We start from the raw sequence: 20,987 nt of genomic DNA on the forward strand, positions 1-20,987 counted from the left end.
ACCTAAGAGGGCAAATGACATGCTGATGTGCAGCTGTGTCATTCCTGACCTCTGTGAACCCAGATTCTTCAGGGTCTTCACAGAAATACACTCAAAGCAAGTACAAAAAAAATCCAGCTCTACTCATACAGAATTGGTTTATATAACTAACTAAACTTAAAACTACAAACCATCAGTGGTTTGGCTTAATGTTCACATACAAAATACATTTCCACTTCATTAAATTGTTTTCATATGTAAGTAGCACCACTGGAAAATAAAAACTATGTGCCTCATGTAGGTCTTGCTATTAAAACTGTAAGAAGGCTGCTGGCCTTGGCAGGTGGAATGATTCACTAACAAAAATCAGTCTGAATAATATCAGGTATTTTCTGCTATTTATGCTTTTTTTTAAGAGTAGAAAAGCAACAAATGCTAATTCTTGGTTTCTGTGGCCCTTTGCATATTGCAGGTCACTTTAAGTATCTGAAGGGGACCTACAGAAAGGCTGGGGAGGGACTTTTTATGGACAGCTGGCATTGGTCAGACAAGGGGAAATGACTTTAAACTGGAGCAGAGTAGACTTAGGTTGGACATTAGGAGGATGTTCTTCACAATGAGAGGTGAAATACTGGAACAGGTTGCCCAGAGATGTGGTTGAGGCCCCATCCCTGGAGACATTTAAGGTCAAAGTTAATGGGGCCCTGAGCACTCTGATCTGGTTGGAGATGTCCCTGCTGACTGCAGGATGGTTGGCCAAGATGACTTTCAAGGGTCTCTTCCAACCTGATGCATTCTGTGATTCTTCATTTAGAGGGACTTGAAGCTAAGAGCACAGTGTGGATAAAACCTCTAACTTCAATATAATAGAGCTGTTCCTTGGAAACCATCTGAGTTAAGCAGATGTGCTCTTGTCAGGATACAAAGAAGTGGATGCTCTTGGGAAAGAGTTCACAATGTCACAATGATACTTCCCTCTAAGAAAAGTTGCTGGTGGAGTAAAGAAAAGCTGCCATGATTTGTTACTGTGTCTCAGCTTTGGATCTCTTGGAAATAACTCAGAAATAACATACTTGCAGTTGAGCTTGAGACTTAATTTTCTGTTTATAGGATTTTGGACTGACAAAGAACAACTAAAGAAGCTGAGGCAAGTAGAAACCGTTTTTGAGCCCCAGAAGGACTTGGAGGAATACAAACCTGCAATGGATACTTGGCTGCAAGCAGTGAAACATTCCCTGCACTGGTAGAAATGGGCATTTTAGTTAAATGATTTAAGTCTTGTAATTCAGAGGTGTATGAAATCTCAACGTGACACTAAAAACCAGAACTAAAATTCATGATGGTTATATATATCTAAGTTTAACGGTACTTCAGCTACCCTACTCCTAGATGACTCAGCCACACTAGTGAACTTTTCCTGTCACCCCTATGACAGCTGTAGTCCAGCTGCAGAATTGGTAGTCCAGCTGCTTGAATCCTACCATGTACTAGACAGAGATGGGGAGTTTTTTCTTATGATGGGTTTTCTACTGAGGAACTCACTGCCCTTCAGATCTGTAAAGTCTTTGGTATGTTAATCATCGAGGCAGAAAAGAAGGCACATATGCTTCCCTAGGCATCTCTACGAGGTGTAAAATGATTGTTCAGGGGTGACTTATGATGAACTCGATTTTAAAGAAAGTATCTTTGTCAGTAACCTGTTACCACCTTTTGGTTAACTTTGCAAGGAAGCATCTGACCCAGCTCTGTGATGATGTTTTTATGCACTAAAATCAGATTAAATACAAAAGCAAATAGGTTTTCAGTATGCCATGAAAAGAAAAGAAGCTGAAAAAAAAAATCCAGCTGGTGCTTCTTATGTAACTTGTAGCTTAGCTGTAAAAAAAGAAGAGTAAATTATAAAGACCAGAAGCTGTCTAATCTGGCATGAATAATACAAATAGATAGCATACCTGTAACTACTTTTAACTTGTAAAAATCTGTCCTATTAGCTTAAATCCTATTCTTATCTAAAAGGAAGTAAGAAAAAGTCTATTTTTGAAGCTACGAATTTTATATTTTTAAAACAAATAATTAAAGGAATGTATAGGTAATTATTTTTATGTATTTGTTAATCACTCGAATTACAGTTTTCTCAGGAGTTACGTGTAAATTGATTCGGAAAATTTAAGATTATTAGAATTTCATTTCCGAATTGTACTGCATCCACCTCTGGGTGACTGTGTTGCTGGGGACCGGTTTCTCGGGGCTGGATCCAGTGCCTGCTGCTCCTCCGAAGCGTGGCTGCCGCGCAGGGTCTGAGCGCGGTCGCGGAACACTGGGGCCGGACGAGCTGCTCAGCGGCAGCTTCATCTCTTTGTTCGCCAGACGTCCCTTTGTTGGACGGGAAGAAAAGCACGGAGCCGTTGCAGAGCACGTTAAAAAAGGACACCTCGTCCAAAGTTTGCGGATGCTGTTCGGGTGGCCACTGCCATGTCGGTGCACCTCCGCTCCTTCATGCAGCCGGCTTCCCCGCAGGAGGGAAGGGATATTCGGTCACCTGCGGCGGCCACACGCGTGGCGGGGCTGGACTTTGCAGCCCCAGGACGAAACCCCGCCAGCTCTTCTCAGGCGTAGCGCAGCCCGGCAAGGCCCGTGTCTGCAGACACTGGGGCGCCGTTCACCGCCTATCAGCACAAACACACGCACTTCATGCCGCCTGGCAGCGCCGCGTCTGACCTCCTGCCCGCTGAGGGCGGGTACAGCCGTCTGGCGCTGGTTGCTAGCGCAAGCCCGGCCCCAGCCTGCAGCAGCCGAGCCTGGCGCCAGATGGCAGACGCCACCCAGCGGCCGTCGGGGGAGCTGCCGACACCGCGTCTCGGCCGGCCCCGCCCCCGCCTCGCCGCTGCCCCGCGGATTGGCGCGTGGCTTGTGTACACACACGGGGGCGAGCCAATAGCGTGGGGGCGGCGGCTGACCTCACCCGGCACCGTGGCCAATGGGCGCCGCCGGCGGCGAGACGCCGCCAAGCTTGTGCGGGGTGAAGGGCCCGGGCAGCGCGCGACGCGGCGCGCGGGGCCGGGCGGGGGGGGGGCGCCGGGGGCCGGGCGGGAGGCGCTGCGGGCGCTCGCGCCGCCACGCGCCAGGGCTCGCGGGCTGGCCCTGGCGCGCGCCCGTCCCCGGGGCCTTCTGGCGCGCGGCGAGTGCGTGGCGCCGACCCGGCCGAGAGGCGCCGGGGCCGGGCGGAGCGCGGCGGAGCGGCTGGCGCCGGGCCGCGGCCGCGGGGAGGGGACCGTCGACGCCTCGTTGCCTGAGCTGCCGCGTTCCCTTTCTTGCCGCTGCCAGGCCTGCAGGTGAGCGGGGAGCCAAGGGGGGGCTGGGGGAATGCCCCCGGCCGTGAAAGCGGGGCAGCACCTTTCTTCCCGGCGGGCCGGGGCGCCGCTCCCGCGCGAGGCCGCCGTTACCGGTCGCGTTCCGCGTCGTCTGGCGGCTGGCTTGGTCCCGTCGCCGCTCCCGTCGTCCTCGCCTTTTGTGCCCCGGGATGGGGCGACCTGGTGCCCGAGCCCTGCGGGCGTCCGTGAGGCGGCGACGCGTCGGGCTGACGGGTGACAGCAGTCCCGCCCGCTGCCAGTCACCCTCTCCTCCGCTGCGAGGAGCGCGCTGAGAGCGGCGAGCCTCGGCCGGCGCCGCGGGCTGTGTGCGCGGCAGCGGGGTGAGTGGGGCGGCCCTGGCCAGCGGCGGGGCAGGGGCCGTAACTGGCCCTGTTGGAGGAGTCTGTACCCGGGAAGGGGCCGGTGAAGCTGCGGGCTGAGCAGAGTCTGCTTTGGACGTCGTAGCGTGGTATGTTTTGATGGGATTTCGTCGGGAGAGGGTCGGTCCGGCAGTAACAACCACAACAACAAAACTTAGCGCCAGTTCCTGCGCCTTTGGAGCCAGCCGCAGGCCTTCCCTCGCTGCCAGCCCTAAAGAGGGCAACGGCAGAGGTGGATCCAAACATAACTTGCGTCTTTCGGAATGGGGAATGCAAACAATAGGAGGAAAATACGAAATGAGCAAACTTCCTTGAAATGGGGAAGAAAACCGCGTTTGAGAGCGCGCTCCCTGTCAACAGAGAGGGATGGGGCTGAGTTGTGCCTGAGTTTGTGCTGCTTCTCCCTGCAGAAAAGCCATGACTGTTCGTTTGCTCTGGCAATGTTTTAATTAATAGGGAAAATCAATAGTTTAAATTGATAGGACTTAACATACTGTGTAAAAAAAAAATACTACCCGGTCAGTTTTCGTAATTTGGAAGTCAGTACAACTCCAGTGATGCTTTTAGCTGTTGATAGTGGTGGGGATTTTCACAGTTGCGATCGCTCATCTGACTTCATTATGCCGACAGCAAAACGTTGGAGGTTGTTTGATGTGGCTGATTGCAACTTAATGGAATCTTTGGTTTAAAAATAATTTTATGCTTGTATCTACTATTAGAAATTAGCTGTTTTGGTGGGTTTTTTTTTGTTTCTTTATCCTTCCCACATTAACTGAAGCTCATTTGATTATATTGATTCACACTGTATTAACGTCATTAACTTCAGGGAAAACATCTATCGGTAATTGCGGTGCTCCTTATTGCTGTGGAGTGTTCTGACTGGCAGCCTCCATGTACCAAGTGATACAGTTCGGTTCTTAGTGCAGCGTCCTGGCAGCAGCTCTCCTGTGTAAGGGGATAGGCTGAACAGTTCATCTGAGCAAAAGGCACACTGCAGTTTTGTAAGGAATGTCAGTACTACAGGAGGATTCTTTATCTTCTGGCGAAGAGACGATTCCTGGAAGACCTTATAGCAGACTTCCAGCACCTGAAGGAGGTCTACAAGAAAACTGGGGAGCGACTTTTTACAGGGGCTTGTAGTGATAGGACAAGAGGGATCAGATTGAAGCTTAAGAAGAGTGGCTTTAGACTGGAGAGTAGGAAGAAATTCTTTACTGTGAGGGAGGTGAGACACAAGAATAGGTTGCTCAGGGAGGTGGTGGATGCCAGGTTGGATGAGGTGTTGAGTAACCTGGTGTAGTGGAAGGTGTCCTGCCCTTGGTGGGGAATTTCAAACAAGGAGACACAGTGCCAGGGGAAGTATAGGCTGGATGTTAGGAGGAAGTTCTTCACGGAGAGAGTGATTTGCCATTGGAATGGGCTGCCCAGGGAGGTGGTGGAGTCGCCGTCCCTGGAGGTGTTCAAGAAAAGCCTGGATGAGGCACTTAGTGCCATGGTCTGGTTGACTGGATAGGGCTGAGTGCTAGGTTGGACTGAATGAGCTTGGAGGTCTCTTCCAACCTGGTTGATTCTGTGATTTGTGAGAAGAATCAACTAGGTGATCTTTAAGGTCTTTTCTAACCCAGACTATTCTATGAATCTGTGATCTGCTCCTGTATATGCTGGGCACTACTGTAGGGACTTCATGTGCATTTGGAAATAATTCCTAGAAGTTGAGAGCAGTGAAGATCTTTAAGCAGTTTTGTCTGAAAGTGTTGTTACAGTTTTAATGAAAGAATAGCAGCCAGAATTCCAACTTTCTATCCTCTTCAAGGATGTATAGTGTTCTCCAGTTTAAGTGCAGACATCTTCACTCTGTCTGCAGGAAAACTTAGTGCAAATCTCCTTAAAGCAGTAAAAGAACAGTGGCCTGATCTGGTGTGGACAGGGAAGCTGCAGCCCATACTGCACAGCCTAAATATTTAAACTTCTGCATCCTAAAGTGAAGCAGAATGAGTTGGTTCTAGCTAGTCTAATTTGGGTCTTGGAACTGCACTACTTCTGATGTGCTACCTTAAAATAGTAATGTTACAGCTGTCTTTAAGAAGCTTTTTTGGTTTGCTTTCTATTCATAGTTTTTGGTGAAATGGTTAAGAATTTCTCCTCTGGCTTTCTGATGATGTTCACAGCATGATAGCAACTGCTAATGCTATCATAAAATAGGGAAAATAGTCCAATACAAGGAAGTACACTTCTGGAATTCTTGTGTGCAAAGTCAAGAAATCACTGGAAGCAGGAAGGTTTATGATAAAATTTTAGGTATTCAGTGGAAAACAATCCAAGTGTCTTGGTCTGGTAATAGTACATGTACTGAATCAGAGCTGAGAGTATAAATGTCTCATGTGGGATGTGAAAAACTAACTATGGGCTAGAAATGCTGTAAAAAGGTGTGGTATGGAGTGGCAATTTAGTAACAAGTTCCTCATTTGATGCCTCACCTGGTTGTTATAACGTCCAGTACTGGGATGAAATTAATCCTTTTGCCCTCATTACTTGACTTGTAGAGTATAGCTCTTTTGGAAGAAGCTGAGGCTGTAGTCATTGGTCTGACTCTTGAAGTTTCATTGAATGAACTGTTTTACTACTTGATTTCCTGCATGCAGTGATGATTTCCAAGGAAACCTTTACAAGCTGTTCAAGCTCACTTTTGTACTTTCCAATCTTAATACCATAAAAACCAATCTAAGCAAATTAAACTGCATGCCAGTGATCATTCCATTTACAAGACTGCTATGTAATATATGCCAGTAATGTATATATTACTGTATCACAGGAGCACAGAATAGTGGAGGTTGGAAGGGACCTCTGGTGATCATCTAGTCCAATCCCCCTGCTAGAACAGGTTTACCTAAGACAGGTTCTTGTTGCTGTGAGGTTTATTCAGTTTGGGTGGGACTGACAAATGATTCATTTTAGTCTCTACAAGCTCTTCAGTTCTGTCAACAAAATCCCTTAGAACCTCATCATCCATGATAGGAGTTAGCAGATGTGTTCTCTGTAAGGGACCATTTGCACTCAGTGTTTTGTCATTGGGAAGTTCAGCCCAAGAGGTAAGTGGGGAAAAAGAAAGATACACTCAGAATTCAATTGGAAGGTTGCTACAGGGAAGCACTATCTTTAAGGCTGTGAACTTTTAGTGAAGTGTATAGATGAATTCTTCAACTTGGTAGCAGCTATTATAGTGATATTTGTGGGAATTAAAGTCTTACTGCAAATATGTTAGTATTTGTTCATTAAGGAATGTGAATATGTATGCATTAATATATTAAGTCATTTGAGAGACATAGTAGCCATCCAAGTGTTAAACCTTTCCCATCTGAGCAATAGTTATAATTACCAGAATAGCTGTAATTAACCTGCAATAGAAATTATGGTAGTAGCATGGCCAATAATTAGGAATGATATTAGGAAGGGCAAGTGAAAGTGAACTCGTGTCCCCAAAGCGAGCTAGAAAATGAGTGTACATGAGCTCTCCATTTATTGTAAGGAGAGAGTTTGGGAATTTTTCATTATAAACTTCACCTTGAGAAGTAATATTTCTGTTCTCTTAAGTGTGCAATCCAATTGTCATAAGCTTCAGCTTGACTTCAAAATTCGACTTACAGTTGCAAACACATTCAAACATTTTAAAAGAATCAATAGCCTCATAGATAAAACTGCTGAAAATTCAAACTGTGATGACTGTACAGCAGCAAACTTCTGCTGTTTGTCAAAAGCAAATCATTCATTCTTGCCTGTATAAGAAACTAGGAAGGCTATGATCTAAAGACAAAACATCCCACTTCTTGCTAATGGATTTTTTGAGCATGCACATCTTCTAGTCAACTCTTCAAAATCATGAAGTGAGTTCCTTTCGAATGTTTCCTAAGGGCTACTTTCTAATACTGTTTTCAAAATGAAAATTGCTGTGTGATAGCTGAAGGTGGTGATTTATTCCCTACTCTCATGTTTGTGACTCCTTCAGTACACTCCTTAGATGGCTTTTTTAAGTCCTTCGTCCAGTGATAAGGTGGATGTTTCCTGGACTTTTGTATTCCTGTATTTTGCAATTTGTAGGCCAAGTTTATTTCTTGTGTATGTCAATGAAGAATAAAAACAGGACTAAGTAATTTGAAGAGGACTCAAGGAAAAATAATCAATGGAATCTTCTTGTGGAGATGCAGAATCTGTAATTTAAATTTCAGAAATTAGGTAGCAGAGTTATATTTCTAGGGTTTGGGGTATCAGGAAATTAATCTCACTAGAACATACAAATCTTTTCACTAAAATTAGTCCCTGTTTGTTTGAATTGCTTCAAAAAGGATTTGGATGTTGAAATGTGTTTCAGAAGCAAGACAGGGTAACACACTCTGGGAGCAATTGGATTTCTGATAAGCATATCATAATTCTCAAATTCTACAGGTCTGAAAACAGAGACACAATAAAGTAATGTGTAACAGGTGGTCTAATCCATGTAGATGCTCTGCATAAATTAGCAGTTTAAAACTGAGCTTGTACTGATTAAGGAATCTTTTTGATGCTGATGCCTTCTGAACTCAGCCTTGTAGTACCATAGCTTGACAGTTAGTGCTATGAAGAGGGATGTGAAGAATATAAACTTAATTTCTAGTAGAAAGACTGGTGTTTTACAGGCTCTTTTTTCTGATTATGCTTTCTTTCCTTTTAGCTGAACCCAGTGACTTAATACTTTTCAATTTGCAGCTCTCTCGATGGAGTAAATGAAAAATCACTCCTTGGTGATGATAAAAAAAAATCATTCTAGTATACTAAAATATTTCTCTGTTTTTTTTTCTGAGTTCCATGAAGGCTTTTTTCATCATCACAATTTAGATATCTGTCTAGTAGTTGTCTTAATTTGTAGACATTTTAATACTCATGTGATAATTATTATAAACTATAATTTCTGTTGTGAATTGGATGAAGCCCCTGGCAGTGGGGAGAGTGAAGGTGAGGTGTGTGAAGTATTTATAAGAATCTGAGAAAGAGTCCAAGGACTGTTAATGTACAAGGCTTTATTTTTTCTACTATTTGTTTTCAGCTGGTATGTATTGTAAAGGATAATTAAAAAAAACCCCAAAACCAAGACTCTGGAACACAGAAAATACACCTGAGAAGGAACATAATACTCTTCTGCAGATAACTTGTTTTCTGGTTTGCATTGTTTCTAGTACTGGCAGTCAGCTTCAGTATCACTGCAACTTTTTGTAACTAGAGCTTGATTATCTGGGCTTTTTTTAAATTTAATTCCCACACTGGCTTTTTTATGCCATTTGCCTATGTGATTAGGCAACATATATTCCAGAGGAAGCTACACATCAGAGTTTATGAAGTCAAACAGTTTGACTGGGTGTTCTGTATGCTTTTTGGCCAAAAAGGCAAAATTATGGAAGTGGTTTATAAACCAAAGCTTAGATTATGAAGGGATAACCTTAGTTCAGATAAAGCAATCTTTGTGCCTCGTGTGCATTGGCCTCTTAAAGCTGTCTTTACGCAGCTTCATTTCAGTAGAAACCATCTGAAGAACACAAAACAAAGACTGATTTTTGCATTTCTCTATTTGTGTGGTGCAAGCTGTCAAACAGCAATTGGGAATGAAGAGACTTTCTATTTTGAGGCCATCTGTGTAGGTTCTTTTGTCTGACCTGACAAGAGGTCATGGCAGATGGTGGGGGTCACAAAATCTGGCTTCTTGAGCTAGACGAAATATGTTCATAAAGCTGAAAGAATAGCAACTGTTTGTGCCGACTGAAGAGCTTTGTGGCCAAGGACGGTAGTTTATGGGCAATACCTTCTGGATCGCTAAGCTTGACAACAAATAACTTGTCAGAGATGAAACTGCTTTGCTTATCTGTAAATGGGCTAAAACTGCTTTGCAAAGTGATGTTAACTGTTTTGTTTGGGTAAATTACTCTTAAAGCAAGAGAGGAGGGTGAAACTGCATCATGAATTTTGGCCAGAGCTCCAGATGATGTATTTGGAGAGTTTGTGTGGAAGAAAAAAAGTACAAAAAGAAAAGGCACCATAATTTTCGGATGCAGTGAAGGGATTCACTATTTGCTCTTTACCATGACCACTGTAGCTTTATGGCTTTTCTGTGGCTCTTCAGGTTTCAGGACTTCAGATTCAGTAGTTGTTTTTATCTGTGCGTGAACAGATACCTCTTTGTAGTATCCTTTCTAAAGACAGCAAAAAATGCTTCTGATTTTCTTTGGATGTTTTGTAAAACTAACATTCAGAAGTTTTCGTGGGATAATGTCTTTTGTCGGTCTTGTGCTGGAGTAATTGCTTAATTATGGCTGCAATCAATGGAGGGATTGAGAGATAAATACAACGGCAGAACACGGAGAACGAAATGTTTTCTCCACTAGCTCTAGTAACAGTTTAGTTGATATGATGTCTGAATAAACCAAGAAATCTATGGAAGCATGCTAGAATTTCATTTTTTTCTGGATTGTCCAAAACCACTAATGCAGTGGTGGTAAAGTTGCCCATTAGTTACACACGCTGCAGAGGCTCTTCTGGAAGGGAGGTGACTGTTGTAAAACAACCTAGCTTAAACCACAGGATTGCATTCGCTGTTGTAGCTGCTGAGTTCCGCTGTAGCAGGTCATGGCTCATGTTTGGTAACTAGTCCAGCCATCTCCCAAAAGGTCTTGCAGAACTAATTCCACGCTTTAAAGTCTCAACTGTTCTTCCTTTCTTATACATCCAAGTGCAATTGAGATGTCTTTTGTATGCCTTTTTTAACAGCAAGTAGCACTTCTAAACTTACTTTTGAGGTCTTTAAATGCTTTGTCAACTTAATTCTTTGTTTAAAAAGTTTGTGCTGCCACCATTGTTTTGTAACTTGTTTTCTTCTGTTTTCTGTAAGACTTTCAAGAGCTTTGATCTAAAAATAAAGTCACTTTAAATATTTTGCAGTATATAAAAATACTTACCTTTACTGAAATCGTGACATTATAATCCTAATTACATAGGGTAACAACAAAGTCTGACAATACTTTAAAAGGTGAATTTGAACTGGAATGCTTTCTCTTGGATGTTTCCTAAGCAGGCTGTGTATATATAGGTTTAGTAATATTTCCTGCTTCTTATCAAGATACTTGGATGTCTGCAGTGATGGAATTGAAAGGTTTCTCTGTTCTTGGAGGCTGAAGACAAGATGGAGAAAATTAATTTACTTGCAGTCTTTATAGCCAGTTTACATTAGATGCAAACGATGGCCTGGATTTAGTTAAAAGACTTTAGTAATGACACAACATGCTTTGCTAGCACACTAATACAGTTGGTCTCCTCTGTAAGATTAGGTCTCTGCTTGTTGCAAGCAGTCTACGTTTCTAACGTCTGTGCAGAACTCAACTGCACGGTTTGATTTTAGTAAAAATAACCAAATTAGCCTCTGCAGATGCAGGGTTTCAGCTGGGCAGGTAACTAAAAATATATTTTAACTATTTTATTAACTTTCTTGCAGGATGTTCATTTTAAAGATTCTGTGAAGATGCAGAGAGAAGTCTTATGGTGTTACAGAATATAAAGCAATATTGTCTGACATGACGGCAAAAAATGTAAGTGTGATTCTGCACCGTGTATTGCTTTTGATATTGGCATGCTGATGGTGGCTTCCAGCTCTCAGGAGACTTTAATTCTTTTAAAATGTAGGACTGGTTGATCTTGGAGCTCTATTCCAACCTGGTTGGTTCTATGATTATCAGTTCTACTGTCTGAAATACAGAATCATAATTTTTTTGGGGGTGGAAGAGATCTCTAAGGTGTTACCAAGTCCAGCCATCAGTCTAAGACCACCATGGCCATCAAACCATGTCCCAGAGTGCCAAGTCCATGTTTCCTGAACACCTCCAGGGATGGTGGCTCCACCATGCCCCCAGGTAGCCTGTTTCAGTGCCTGACCACTCTTTCCAGTCTAAACCTCCCCAGATTTTAAACTTCCACATTACAATGATCTGCAGAATGAGTTGAAGGAGAGAGCTTCTCTGCAGAAGTATTTCCATCTTGTTTTTTTTTTTCTTCCTGTTGAAGCACGAAGGAAAGGGAGCTTTACAATACTGGAATCAGGACATCTGGGAAATTCTTAAAGGGCATACAACTTTCATCAAACATGAACAGATCAGAAAGCTGTCACCTCTGTATTTTGAAGTCACTACCCCTCAAGTAGGACACAGCAGTCTAGGGATGTTCGTGTTCCTAATACATCACAAGCAGAAAGTGCTTAGGCATCCTACGTGGATAAGCTGCATTTGAGCAACCTTGTCTCCAAGGAAGCCTGTGCTTCAAGCACAAGGCAGAATGTTTCCCTAGACTCAGTGTGTGTCTGTGTGTATGTTCCCCATCACTGTTTTTCCTTGCTAAATAACTTTCTGAGTATGTGGTGGGAGAATTACCAAGACTGGCCTCGCTTTCTCTAAATGCAAGACACTTTTTAGTGTCTGCTTCTAGAACATTGTTTATGAGTAATTTGACCTTAGATAATAAATCCAACCAAAAGAGCTGTGAATAATAAAGCATGAAATAAAAGTTAGGGATTCTCTTGGAGGTAATTTGTTTGCCTGCTTACCACACACATTGTACCAACTCTAGTTTAAACCACCCTGTCATCATGGGCTATTTTGTTCTTGCTTCTGTAATATTTTCTTGCTTGTTTTTGTACTTTCATTCCAATCTGTCCTTCACATAAGAAGGCACTATATGGAAAAGTGGGGGGGAAAATGAGCAAATACTCATGGTAAGTTTATTTTTAAGACAAAATGTGACTCCAGCAGATTATTTGAATAAGAATGTTCGTTTTAATTGTCTGAGCCGAATTTATATATGTGTGCATGTAAAGTTACTTGTACCTTCTCAGAGGGTGACTGTTGTGTCATTGAATATACTTAAATAGTAGCTTTTCTTTCACATGTCAGTATGGGAGAGAGTTACTTTCACTGTTGAAGTTGGTCAGGAAGCCTTTAAGCAAACTTTAACACCTGTTTTACACAGGAAATTCTTCACAAGTGATGTAGAGGACACTAGCTGTTCAGCACTGACAGTCTGTGCAGGTTTCTTTTAGTTTATCATGAAAGCACCCTTTCTAGGTCTTACTAGTTGTTTCTGTTAGTGATATCTCTACCATATGTCTACAAATAAATCTGTTAAGGCTTACAAGTATAAGAAAACAGCCAGTTAATAGATTTCCTCCTAGCTGCTTACCACTTTTCCATGCTATAATCTAGATTAGAGCAGAGAGAACAAAAAAAATCAGGTTAATGGGAAAGTTTATTTCTGTAAGGAAAGGGAGCAATTGCAGGCAGAGACTTGCTACTTAACTGCTACTGTGTCAAATAGTGGAGAGGACTGATAAGCTGCAAGAGCAGCTCATGAATGTTTGCCTCTTCCAGGAGTCTGGTTGTGATTATTTTTTTCTTTCCTCTTGACCCATTTGGAAGCCTCTTGGTCACCTACTAGGAAAAAGTTTTAAAAATTCATTAAAATATTTAATTGGAGGCAAAGGCATGACAAGTGCTTGCTTCATCTTACTTCGTGGCTGTACTCATCTTTGCCACTGGAATGGGCTGCCCCAGGGAGGTGGTGGAGTCACCGTGCCTGGAGGTGTTCAAGCAAAGACTGGATGAGGCACTTAGTGCCATGGTCTAGTTGATTGGATAGGGCTCGGTGAGGGTTGGACTGGATGATCTTGGAGGTCTATTCTATTCTAATTCTATTCTTCTGGTGCTGGGGGCACCAGAACTTGGCACATTTCATCAGGTAGGGTCCGGAGAGCAGGGCACAGAATGCCCTCCCTTGTCTTGCTGGTCACACTGCTTTTCACGCAGCCCAGGACATGGTTGGCCTTCTGGACTGCAAGCAACCGTTGCTGGCTTGTGTTCCAGGAGTGCTGGCTCTTCCTCTTGGCTTTGCAGTCATAACAGCCTTTCAGTGTGAGATGCTATACAATTTACTAAACGTTTCCTATTTTAAAGATCTCCTCGAGAGTCCATTTTCAGGGTGAAGAATCTCAGTGCCACATGAGCTAACCTTGCCACTCCAGCTCTCCGACAGGACGAATACTAAACTGCCCCTGTGTTCCACATGGGCTTGCAACCCAAACGCGACAGGAGACGTCTTGAGTCTGCTTTCGTTCTTTCTCCTCAGTCCCCTGGTCAAAACGAGCCTCTCCTGTCCAGGTCCTCTGCAGCCCTGCAGCATTGTCTCTGCACCACTGCCACCTGGTGGGAGACAGAAGGGAAACCAGGGAGAAAGAAACGGAGACAGACTTGCTTGGCTTCAAAAGCAGCTCTGGCGATCCCATGAGCTACAGCACTGGAGCATTGGGTTGTGCTTTGGAGATAACAGATCTGTCGCACACGCTTGGGTGTGACGGGAAAGAGCGAGTCGTTGGAGATAAATCGATGAAGTATATTGAGGATTTCTAAGGGCTTGTTTCCAGAAGCACATGGCTTACATCATTTAAGCAGTGTTTCATGGCCAGCTTAGAGCAGCAGCAGATACTGTTCACATGTTGCTCCTGATGGTGAAAAAATCGTAACAGAAGTAACTTCAGAACAGCCCAGTCACAATGATGTGTGAGAATCTTCCCCTTCAAAAATTACTTGCAGAATAAAAGTTCTCTGATGGAATTGAGTGACTGAATGCTTGTAGTAGGTATCTTTTGTTCTCATGCAGTTTATTTTAGGTTTATATTACTGATGTTTAATCTGCCTCCAATTAAATGATTATCTAATTTGATAGGAATAGAACTGTGAGCTTCCCTAGCATATGTTCCATTATGACTACATAAATATTTTATCTTTGATTGTAGGATTATTTTTTTCTTGATTTGGATCCCTGAACTCTTTCTTGTAATTATTTACAGTATTTTTGAAGATACTTTGTTGTGTTTAATTTTCTACTCCTTCAGCCAAGGTTCAGTGCTTGTAACAGTTTACATCTTGGAAGCAGAATCAGAGAATCAGTCAGGGTTGGAAGGGACCACAAGGATCAGCCAGTTCCAACCCCCCTGCCATGCCCATGGACACCCTACCCTAGAGCAGGCTGCCCACAGCCTCAGCCAGCCTGGCCTTAAACACCTCCAGGGATGGGGCCTCAACCACCTCCCTGGGCAACCCATTCCAGCCTCTCACCACTCTCATGCTCAACAACTTCCTCCTCACCTCCAGTCTGAACCTACCCACCTCCAGCTTTGCTCCATGCTTCCAGAACAGAATACCTTGTTGAACCTTTGAGAGGTGACTAAGATGATACAGGCACAGAGCTCTCAAACTGAAGAATGCCTTACCGTTATTTGATAGTGCTGGGCCTGTGCTGTGTTAGGTGAGGTCCAGGGAATTTCTTACTTCACTCATCTTGTGTTTTTCTATACAAGCTCCAGCTTTCTATGCTTTGTGTAAATGACAAAACCTAAAATGCACCACTGTGAATCTGAAGTTTTCCACATCTCTGGTAATTTACCCCTAGGGTAAATTATTTTCATAGACTCATAGAATGGTTTAGGTTGGAAGAGACCTCAAAGATCACCCAGTTCCAACTACCCAAGTGCAGGGTGCTGCACTTTGGCCACAACAACCCCATGCAGAGATACAGGCTGGGGTCAGAGTGGCTGGAGAGCAGCCAGACAGAGAGGGATCTGGGGGTGCTGATTGATACCCACCTGAACATGAGCCAGCAGTGTGCCCAGGTGGCCAAGAGAGCCAGTGGCATCCTGGCCTGCATCAGGAATGGTGTGGTCAGCAGGAGCAGGGAGGTCATTCTGCCCCTGTACTCTGCACTGGTTAGACCACACCTTGAGTACTGTGTTCAGTTCTGGGCCCCCCAGTTTAGGAGGGACATTGAGATGCTTGAGCGTGTCCAGAGAAGGGCGACGAGGCTGGGGAGAGGCCTTGAGCACAGCCCTACGAGGAGAGGCTGAGGGAGCTGGGATTGGTTAGCCTGGAGAAGAGGAGGCTCAGGGGTGACCTTATTGCTGTCTACAACTACCTGAGGGGTGGTTGTGGCCAGGAGGAGGTTGCTCTCTTCTCTCAGGTGGCCAGCACCAGAACAAGAGGACACAGCCTCAGGCTGCGCCAGGGGAGATTTAGGCTGGAAGTGAGGAGAAAGTTCTTCACTGAGAGAGTCATTGGACACTGGAATGGGCTGCCCGGGGAGGTGGTGGAGTCGCCGTCCCTGGGGCTGTTCAAGGCAAGGTTGGACGTGGCACTTGGTGCCATGGTCTGGCCTTGAGCTCTGTGGTAAAGGGTTGGACTTGATGATCTGTGAGGTCTCTTCCAACCTTGTTGATACTGTTACTGTGATACCCCACCATAGGCAGGGACACCTCCCACTAAAGGTGTCTGTTAGTTGCATACTAGGAAACAGAAATGTGTATCCGATTTTAAGACTTCAAAACTGTTTTGTTCAGGTTGGTGTGACTTCCACAAATGGAGACTTTAAAGGATTTATAGATCAGAACCAGAGTCCAACAAAAGGTAAGAGAATTTTATTTGTGTACATAAAAAAGAAGCATACATTAAGATTTATTTCTCACCTGGATTAAATCAGAATTTCACTGATTTCACTGCAGATGGCTGGTTCAGTTTGGTGAGACTCCATTTAAATGTCAAAATGTATTTCACACGTCCGCACTGGTAGATGTTTTATTACTGAAATGCAAATGTCAGTAAAAAATATTGAAAGATCTTCAGGTTTTCACAGGAAAAAAGAGATGTAGTTAAAACAAAGCATAAAATAAGTTGGTTGCTTGGTTGTGGTTTGTTGGTATTTTTTTTCTTGGTGTTGAAGAATGTGCTGGATTTCCTGATTTGCATCTCACCATTAAAGTTTCCAGACTGGGCTATTTGAAATGGTAGAAAAGGTTGAGCATGACTTGGTGACTGGTGATATCTTGTGGTATTTTTATAAGATTTCTGGACAATGTACAGTAATTGCATTTTGTCCTCTGCTCTTTCAGATTAGCATTTCTAGATTAATCACTTCTGACTCTAAAACAGCCTATTGGTAGTCAGAACAGCTGCGGGATTGCAGTAAAATAAACCTACAACCCCTTCTCAGTATTAGAAAACTTGAGGGTTTGCAATCATTGATGAGGGCAGAGTGTCTGCTCAGCAAGTTTGCTGACAGCACCAAGCTGGGAGGCTTGGCTCATGCATCTGAAGACTGTGAGGCCATCCAGAGAGACCTGGACAGACTGCAGAGCTGGGCACAGAGGAGCCAGATGAAGTTCAACAAGGACAACTGCAGAGTCCTGCATCTAGAGAGGAATAATAAACTGCACCAGTACAGACTGGGAGGTGATCTGCTGGAAGAGAGGGATCTGGGAGTGCTGGTGGAGAACAAGTTACCCGTGGCACAGCAATGTGCCCTTGTGGCCAAGAAGGCCAATGGCATCCTGGGGTGTATTAGGAAGAGTGTGTCCAGCAGATCAAGGGAGGTTTTTCTCCCCCTCTACTCTGCCCTGATGAGACCTCATCTTGAATACTGTGTTCAGTTTTGGGCTCCTCAGTTTAAGAGGGTCATGGATCTGCTGGAGAGGGTCTAGCGGAGGGCTGCAAGGATGATGAGGGGACAGGAGGGCATGGCTGATGAGGAGAGGCTAAGAGACTTTGGACTTTTTAGTCTGGAAAAGAGAAGACTTAGAGGGGATTTGATAAATGTTTATAAGTACCTGAGGGCTGGCCAAGAGTGGGGGACAGACTCAGCTCACTGCTCCCTGGGATAGGACAAGGAGCAATGGGTGTAAGCTGCAGCACAGGAGGTTCTGCCTCAACACAAAGGGGAACTTCTTTACTGTAATGGTCCCAGAGCACTGGAACAGGCTCCCCAGGGAGGTTGTGGAGTCTCCTTCTCTGGAGCCTTTCAAGGCCTGTCTGGATGTGTTCCTCTGTGATCTGTGCTAGATTGTGTGTGGTCCTGCTGTGGCAGGGGGGTTGGACTCAATGATCTCCTTGGGTCCCTTCCAACCCCTAACATCCTGTGAGCCTGTGATCAGGAAAGCTTCCATCAACCCTTCACTGTTTTGCTGGTAGCCACTGTAGCTGGCAAATGTGGGGACTAGATGGAACAGTGTTTTTTGGCTTATCATCACAGGTTAGGTGCATCAAACTTAGAGTCTGAAAAAAATGAGAGGCTAATCAGAAAATGGATGGAGATACAGTATCTTCCTACTTTCCTAAGCTATGCAGAACGACACAGGCTAGTTCTAGGCCTTTGAGAATTCATTTATTGCGTACTGGGGTTTTATTACTGTGTCATAATAGGGAAAAACACAAATGCAATGTTTTCAAATAATTTCTCTAATAGAAGCAATCAATTTTTTTCAGACAACAGCTGAATTGAATACCTTGACCACAGTTATGTAGGGGGGGTTCTATGCTTTTTTTGATGTAAACGTGCTCAACTTCCATAAGGTCATTTCTGAGTTTTCCTTCTGGGCCATCTGAAGCAGTTACTCTGCTGCTGTGATTCCAGTGTGCGTTTGATCAAACTTCATTTGTCTTTCCAACCATGACCTGTAGTGGCTGTGCACAACCTCTGGATGTTTTCCAGGTTTATTTTGCTCCAGGAGGAATTTGTGCTCACAGACTACTTAGGTATTCCAATCTAATGTGTAAGTCTTAAAGTCCTGCCATGTCACTTGTGGTACATAGGTTGACAGGTGGTTTGGTTTATGCAGGGGTTTATTTTTCTCAGTGCTTGCTTGTTTCCTCTGTTTATCAGTGAATACTGTCATCATCTTGCTGGAGCTTTTTTTTATTAATCTATTTTAGAATATTTTCAGTTTCTTTGGTTTAGTTCCCTGTAGTTCTAGTGCTTGCTTATCTAAATGCAGTATGGATTTACTAATGGATTTGTAGAATCACAGAATGGTAGGGATTGGAAGGGACCCCGAAAGGTCATTGACTCCAATCCTCCTGCCAAAGCAGGATCACCTAGGGCAGGTCACACAGGAGCACGTCTAGATGGGTCTTGAAAGTCTCTAGAGAAAGAGTCTCCACAACCTTTCTGAGCAGCCTGTTCCAGTGCTCTCTCATCCTTACAGTAAAGACTTTTCCCCTCATACAAAGATGGAACTTCCTGTTTATATCCATTGCTGGATATATCACAGGACACTACTGGAAAGAGACTAACCCCTTCTTGACACCCACCTTTCAAATATTTATAAACATTAAGATCTGCCTTGCTCCACGTCACTGATGAGTATATTGCACAAAACTGGACCCACTGCTGACCCCTGGGGGTCACCACTTTTGGTGGACTAGACTAGACTGTGCCACTGACTACAACCCTCTGAGCTCTATCTCAGCTAGATTTCAATCCACCCCACTGTCCATTCATCCAACCTGCACTTCCTAAGCTTGCCTCTGAGGATGCCGTGGGAGAGAGTGTCAGAAGCCTTGTTGAAGTCAAGGTAGACAACCTTTGACGAGCTGGTCAAGGGAGGGCCTCCTCTCATATGTCCATCCAGTCATCAACCAAGATTGCTGAAAGTGTAGAATCATAGAATTGTTCCAGTTGGAAAAGACCTTTCAGATGATCATTGCAGCTGTTAAGCTGATGGCAGTTGGACCAGGGAGAGGAGGACAGTTTGCAAGGATGAGCAATAGGAGCACTCTGAAACCCAAGCTAACTGTTCAGTGTGAGCCTGAAGCACTGACCTGTCATCTGACCCAGTTGACTCATGGCAGAACAACAGGTACACTAACATAACAGTTGGAACAAAAGCCTTGGTTCAGGAACAAGCGAGAAGAGACAAGTAGGCAATGGAGGTAAAGAGGTTATATGAGAAAAGACCAGGGAACAGATATCAAACACCACTGAGTCAGCCTAGGACCAACTGGGCTAAGATGAATACTGGCCAGCTCCTCGGGAAGGAGGGCAGGGCAGAGCAGTAGTGAGAGTTGTGTGTTCCCTGCTCTGAAGCAACCTGTCACCTCGTTTGCCTTCAGTTTCTGTCTCCTAATGCCAGACAGCATAAGTAGCCCTTAGGGCTTATACCTCCAGCTAGACCCAAACAGGCTCTGGGATACAAAGCAGTGGCAGCTCTTGTTTAGAGTGGATTCTGCCTCCAGACCCACCAGTGTCATTCTCCATTTTGTTGTGTCTGTGCATAGGGATGGGGTGAGACACATGATTACAATCAAGATTAGGAATGGAAGAGAAACAGCTGCACTTGTGAGGCTCTCAGCACAGAGCTGCTCTTGTGTGTGAAGGCAGGGTGAGTTAGATATGCATTGCTTATAGATTACTAAAGAAGTAATTTCAAACTCTTTTACTGTTCCTTTTAGGTAATATTTCAATAATCACGATACCAGTTTCCAGCACCAACTCCCCAACCAAGATTTTGCCAAAAACTTTAGGACCAATCAATGTGAATGTTGGACCCCAAATGGTAAGTTTTCCCACCTCTGGTTGCACTAACTTATGCAACTATCTGTGTTACTTCCTCTTGCTGTGATAGGAACTCCTTGCTTCCTGCTGCAGGTGCAAATGCTGCTGAAGAGCCCCACCTGGATGGAAAGGTGAGGACATGTGTATACAGCATCTTAGACAAGCCAGAATTACCAATCCCAGAGCAATCCTATGTGTTACCTTAGGGGATACCTATATTCTGGCTTGGACTAGAAACAACTTTACTAGCTGTCATTTTAACTATTACTCAAAAGTGTATTAAAAAATACCTCATTAAGAGTATTGCTACTCTGAATATGTTGAGTCATGTCCTCATCAGTATACCTTGCTAGAGATGTAACTTGTTGAAACCATTCTTGAGTTGTCTTTTCCTGTTAGTGATGGTTGTTTGAGAGCAGGTACTGCTGCTCAGGTGTTTTGCAGCTTGTTTGGAGAAGATTTTTCTGGTTTCCTGTTGGTCAAAGAGCTAAAGAAGCAATGCAGTGTCCTCATGCTTACTTACCAAGCGGTTAGCTTGAGTACAAGAACCATACGTTATATAAATGAATGTGAAGGTGACCCATCACAATTAAAGTTATTCCTGTTTTTGAATGGCTTTTATCCCAGTTGGACAGATAGGCACAAGCATTAGAGCCAGTTCCTCCCAGCCTGCATTCTCTGCTGTGCAGAGCTCTCCATTTAAAGAATGCTCAGGAGATCTTTTTAGTAGGGAAAGTCAGCACTCCTTTGGCAAATGGAAACTGGCAAACGTGGCGTTCTGTCAACAAGAAGTGCCAGAATGAGGATCCCAGGGAGCTACAGACCTGCCAGGCTGAGCTTGGTG

At 44.1% G+C, this 20,987-nt stretch overlaps 2 protein-coding genes across 5 annotated transcripts in view; both read left to right on the forward strand.

The window, feature by feature from the left end:
* Positions 1 to 2,322, forward strand: part of GK5 (glycerol kinase 5) — a 33,590-nt gene extending 31,268 nt beyond the window's left edge. For all 3 annotated transcript variants that reach the window (XM_064165132.1, XM_064165135.1, XM_064165134.1), the window contains one exon: positions 1,090 to 2,322. In XM_064165132.1, the coding sequence (XP_064021202.1) occupies positions 1,090 to 1,226 (137 nt within the window). In that variant the 3' untranslated portion in view covers positions 1,227 to 2,322. The remainder of the gene's footprint in view (positions 1 to 1,089) is intronic.
* An 877-nt stretch (positions 2,323 to 3,199) lies between these two features.
* The window catches only part of TFDP2 (transcription factor Dp-2), a 43,172-nt gene continuing 25,384 nt past the window's right edge, over positions 3,200 to 20,987 (forward strand). The window contains exons 1-4 of one of the 2 annotated variants that reach the window (XM_064165143.1): positions 3,200 to 3,311; positions 11,220 to 11,313; positions 16,158 to 16,224; positions 20,041 to 20,144. In XM_064165143.1, coding sequence (XP_064021213.1) covers positions 11,299 to 11,313; positions 16,158 to 16,224; positions 20,041 to 20,144 — 186 coding nt within the window. In that variant the 5' untranslated portion in view covers positions 3,200 to 3,311; positions 11,220 to 11,298. Of the gene's footprint in view, positions 3,312 to 11,219; positions 11,314 to 16,157; positions 16,225 to 20,040; positions 20,145 to 20,236; positions 20,275 to 20,987 lie in introns of those variants that run through there. The other variant, XM_064165144.1, reaches the window with a different exon arrangement.

Source organism: Pogoniulus pusillus, chromosome 26 (assembly GCF_015220805.1).
Source record: "Pogoniulus pusillus isolate bPogPus1 chromosome 26, bPogPus1.pri, whole genome shotgun sequence".
Lineage (NCBI taxonomy): Eukaryota > Metazoa > Chordata > Aves > Piciformes > Lybiidae > Pogoniulus > Pogoniulus pusillus.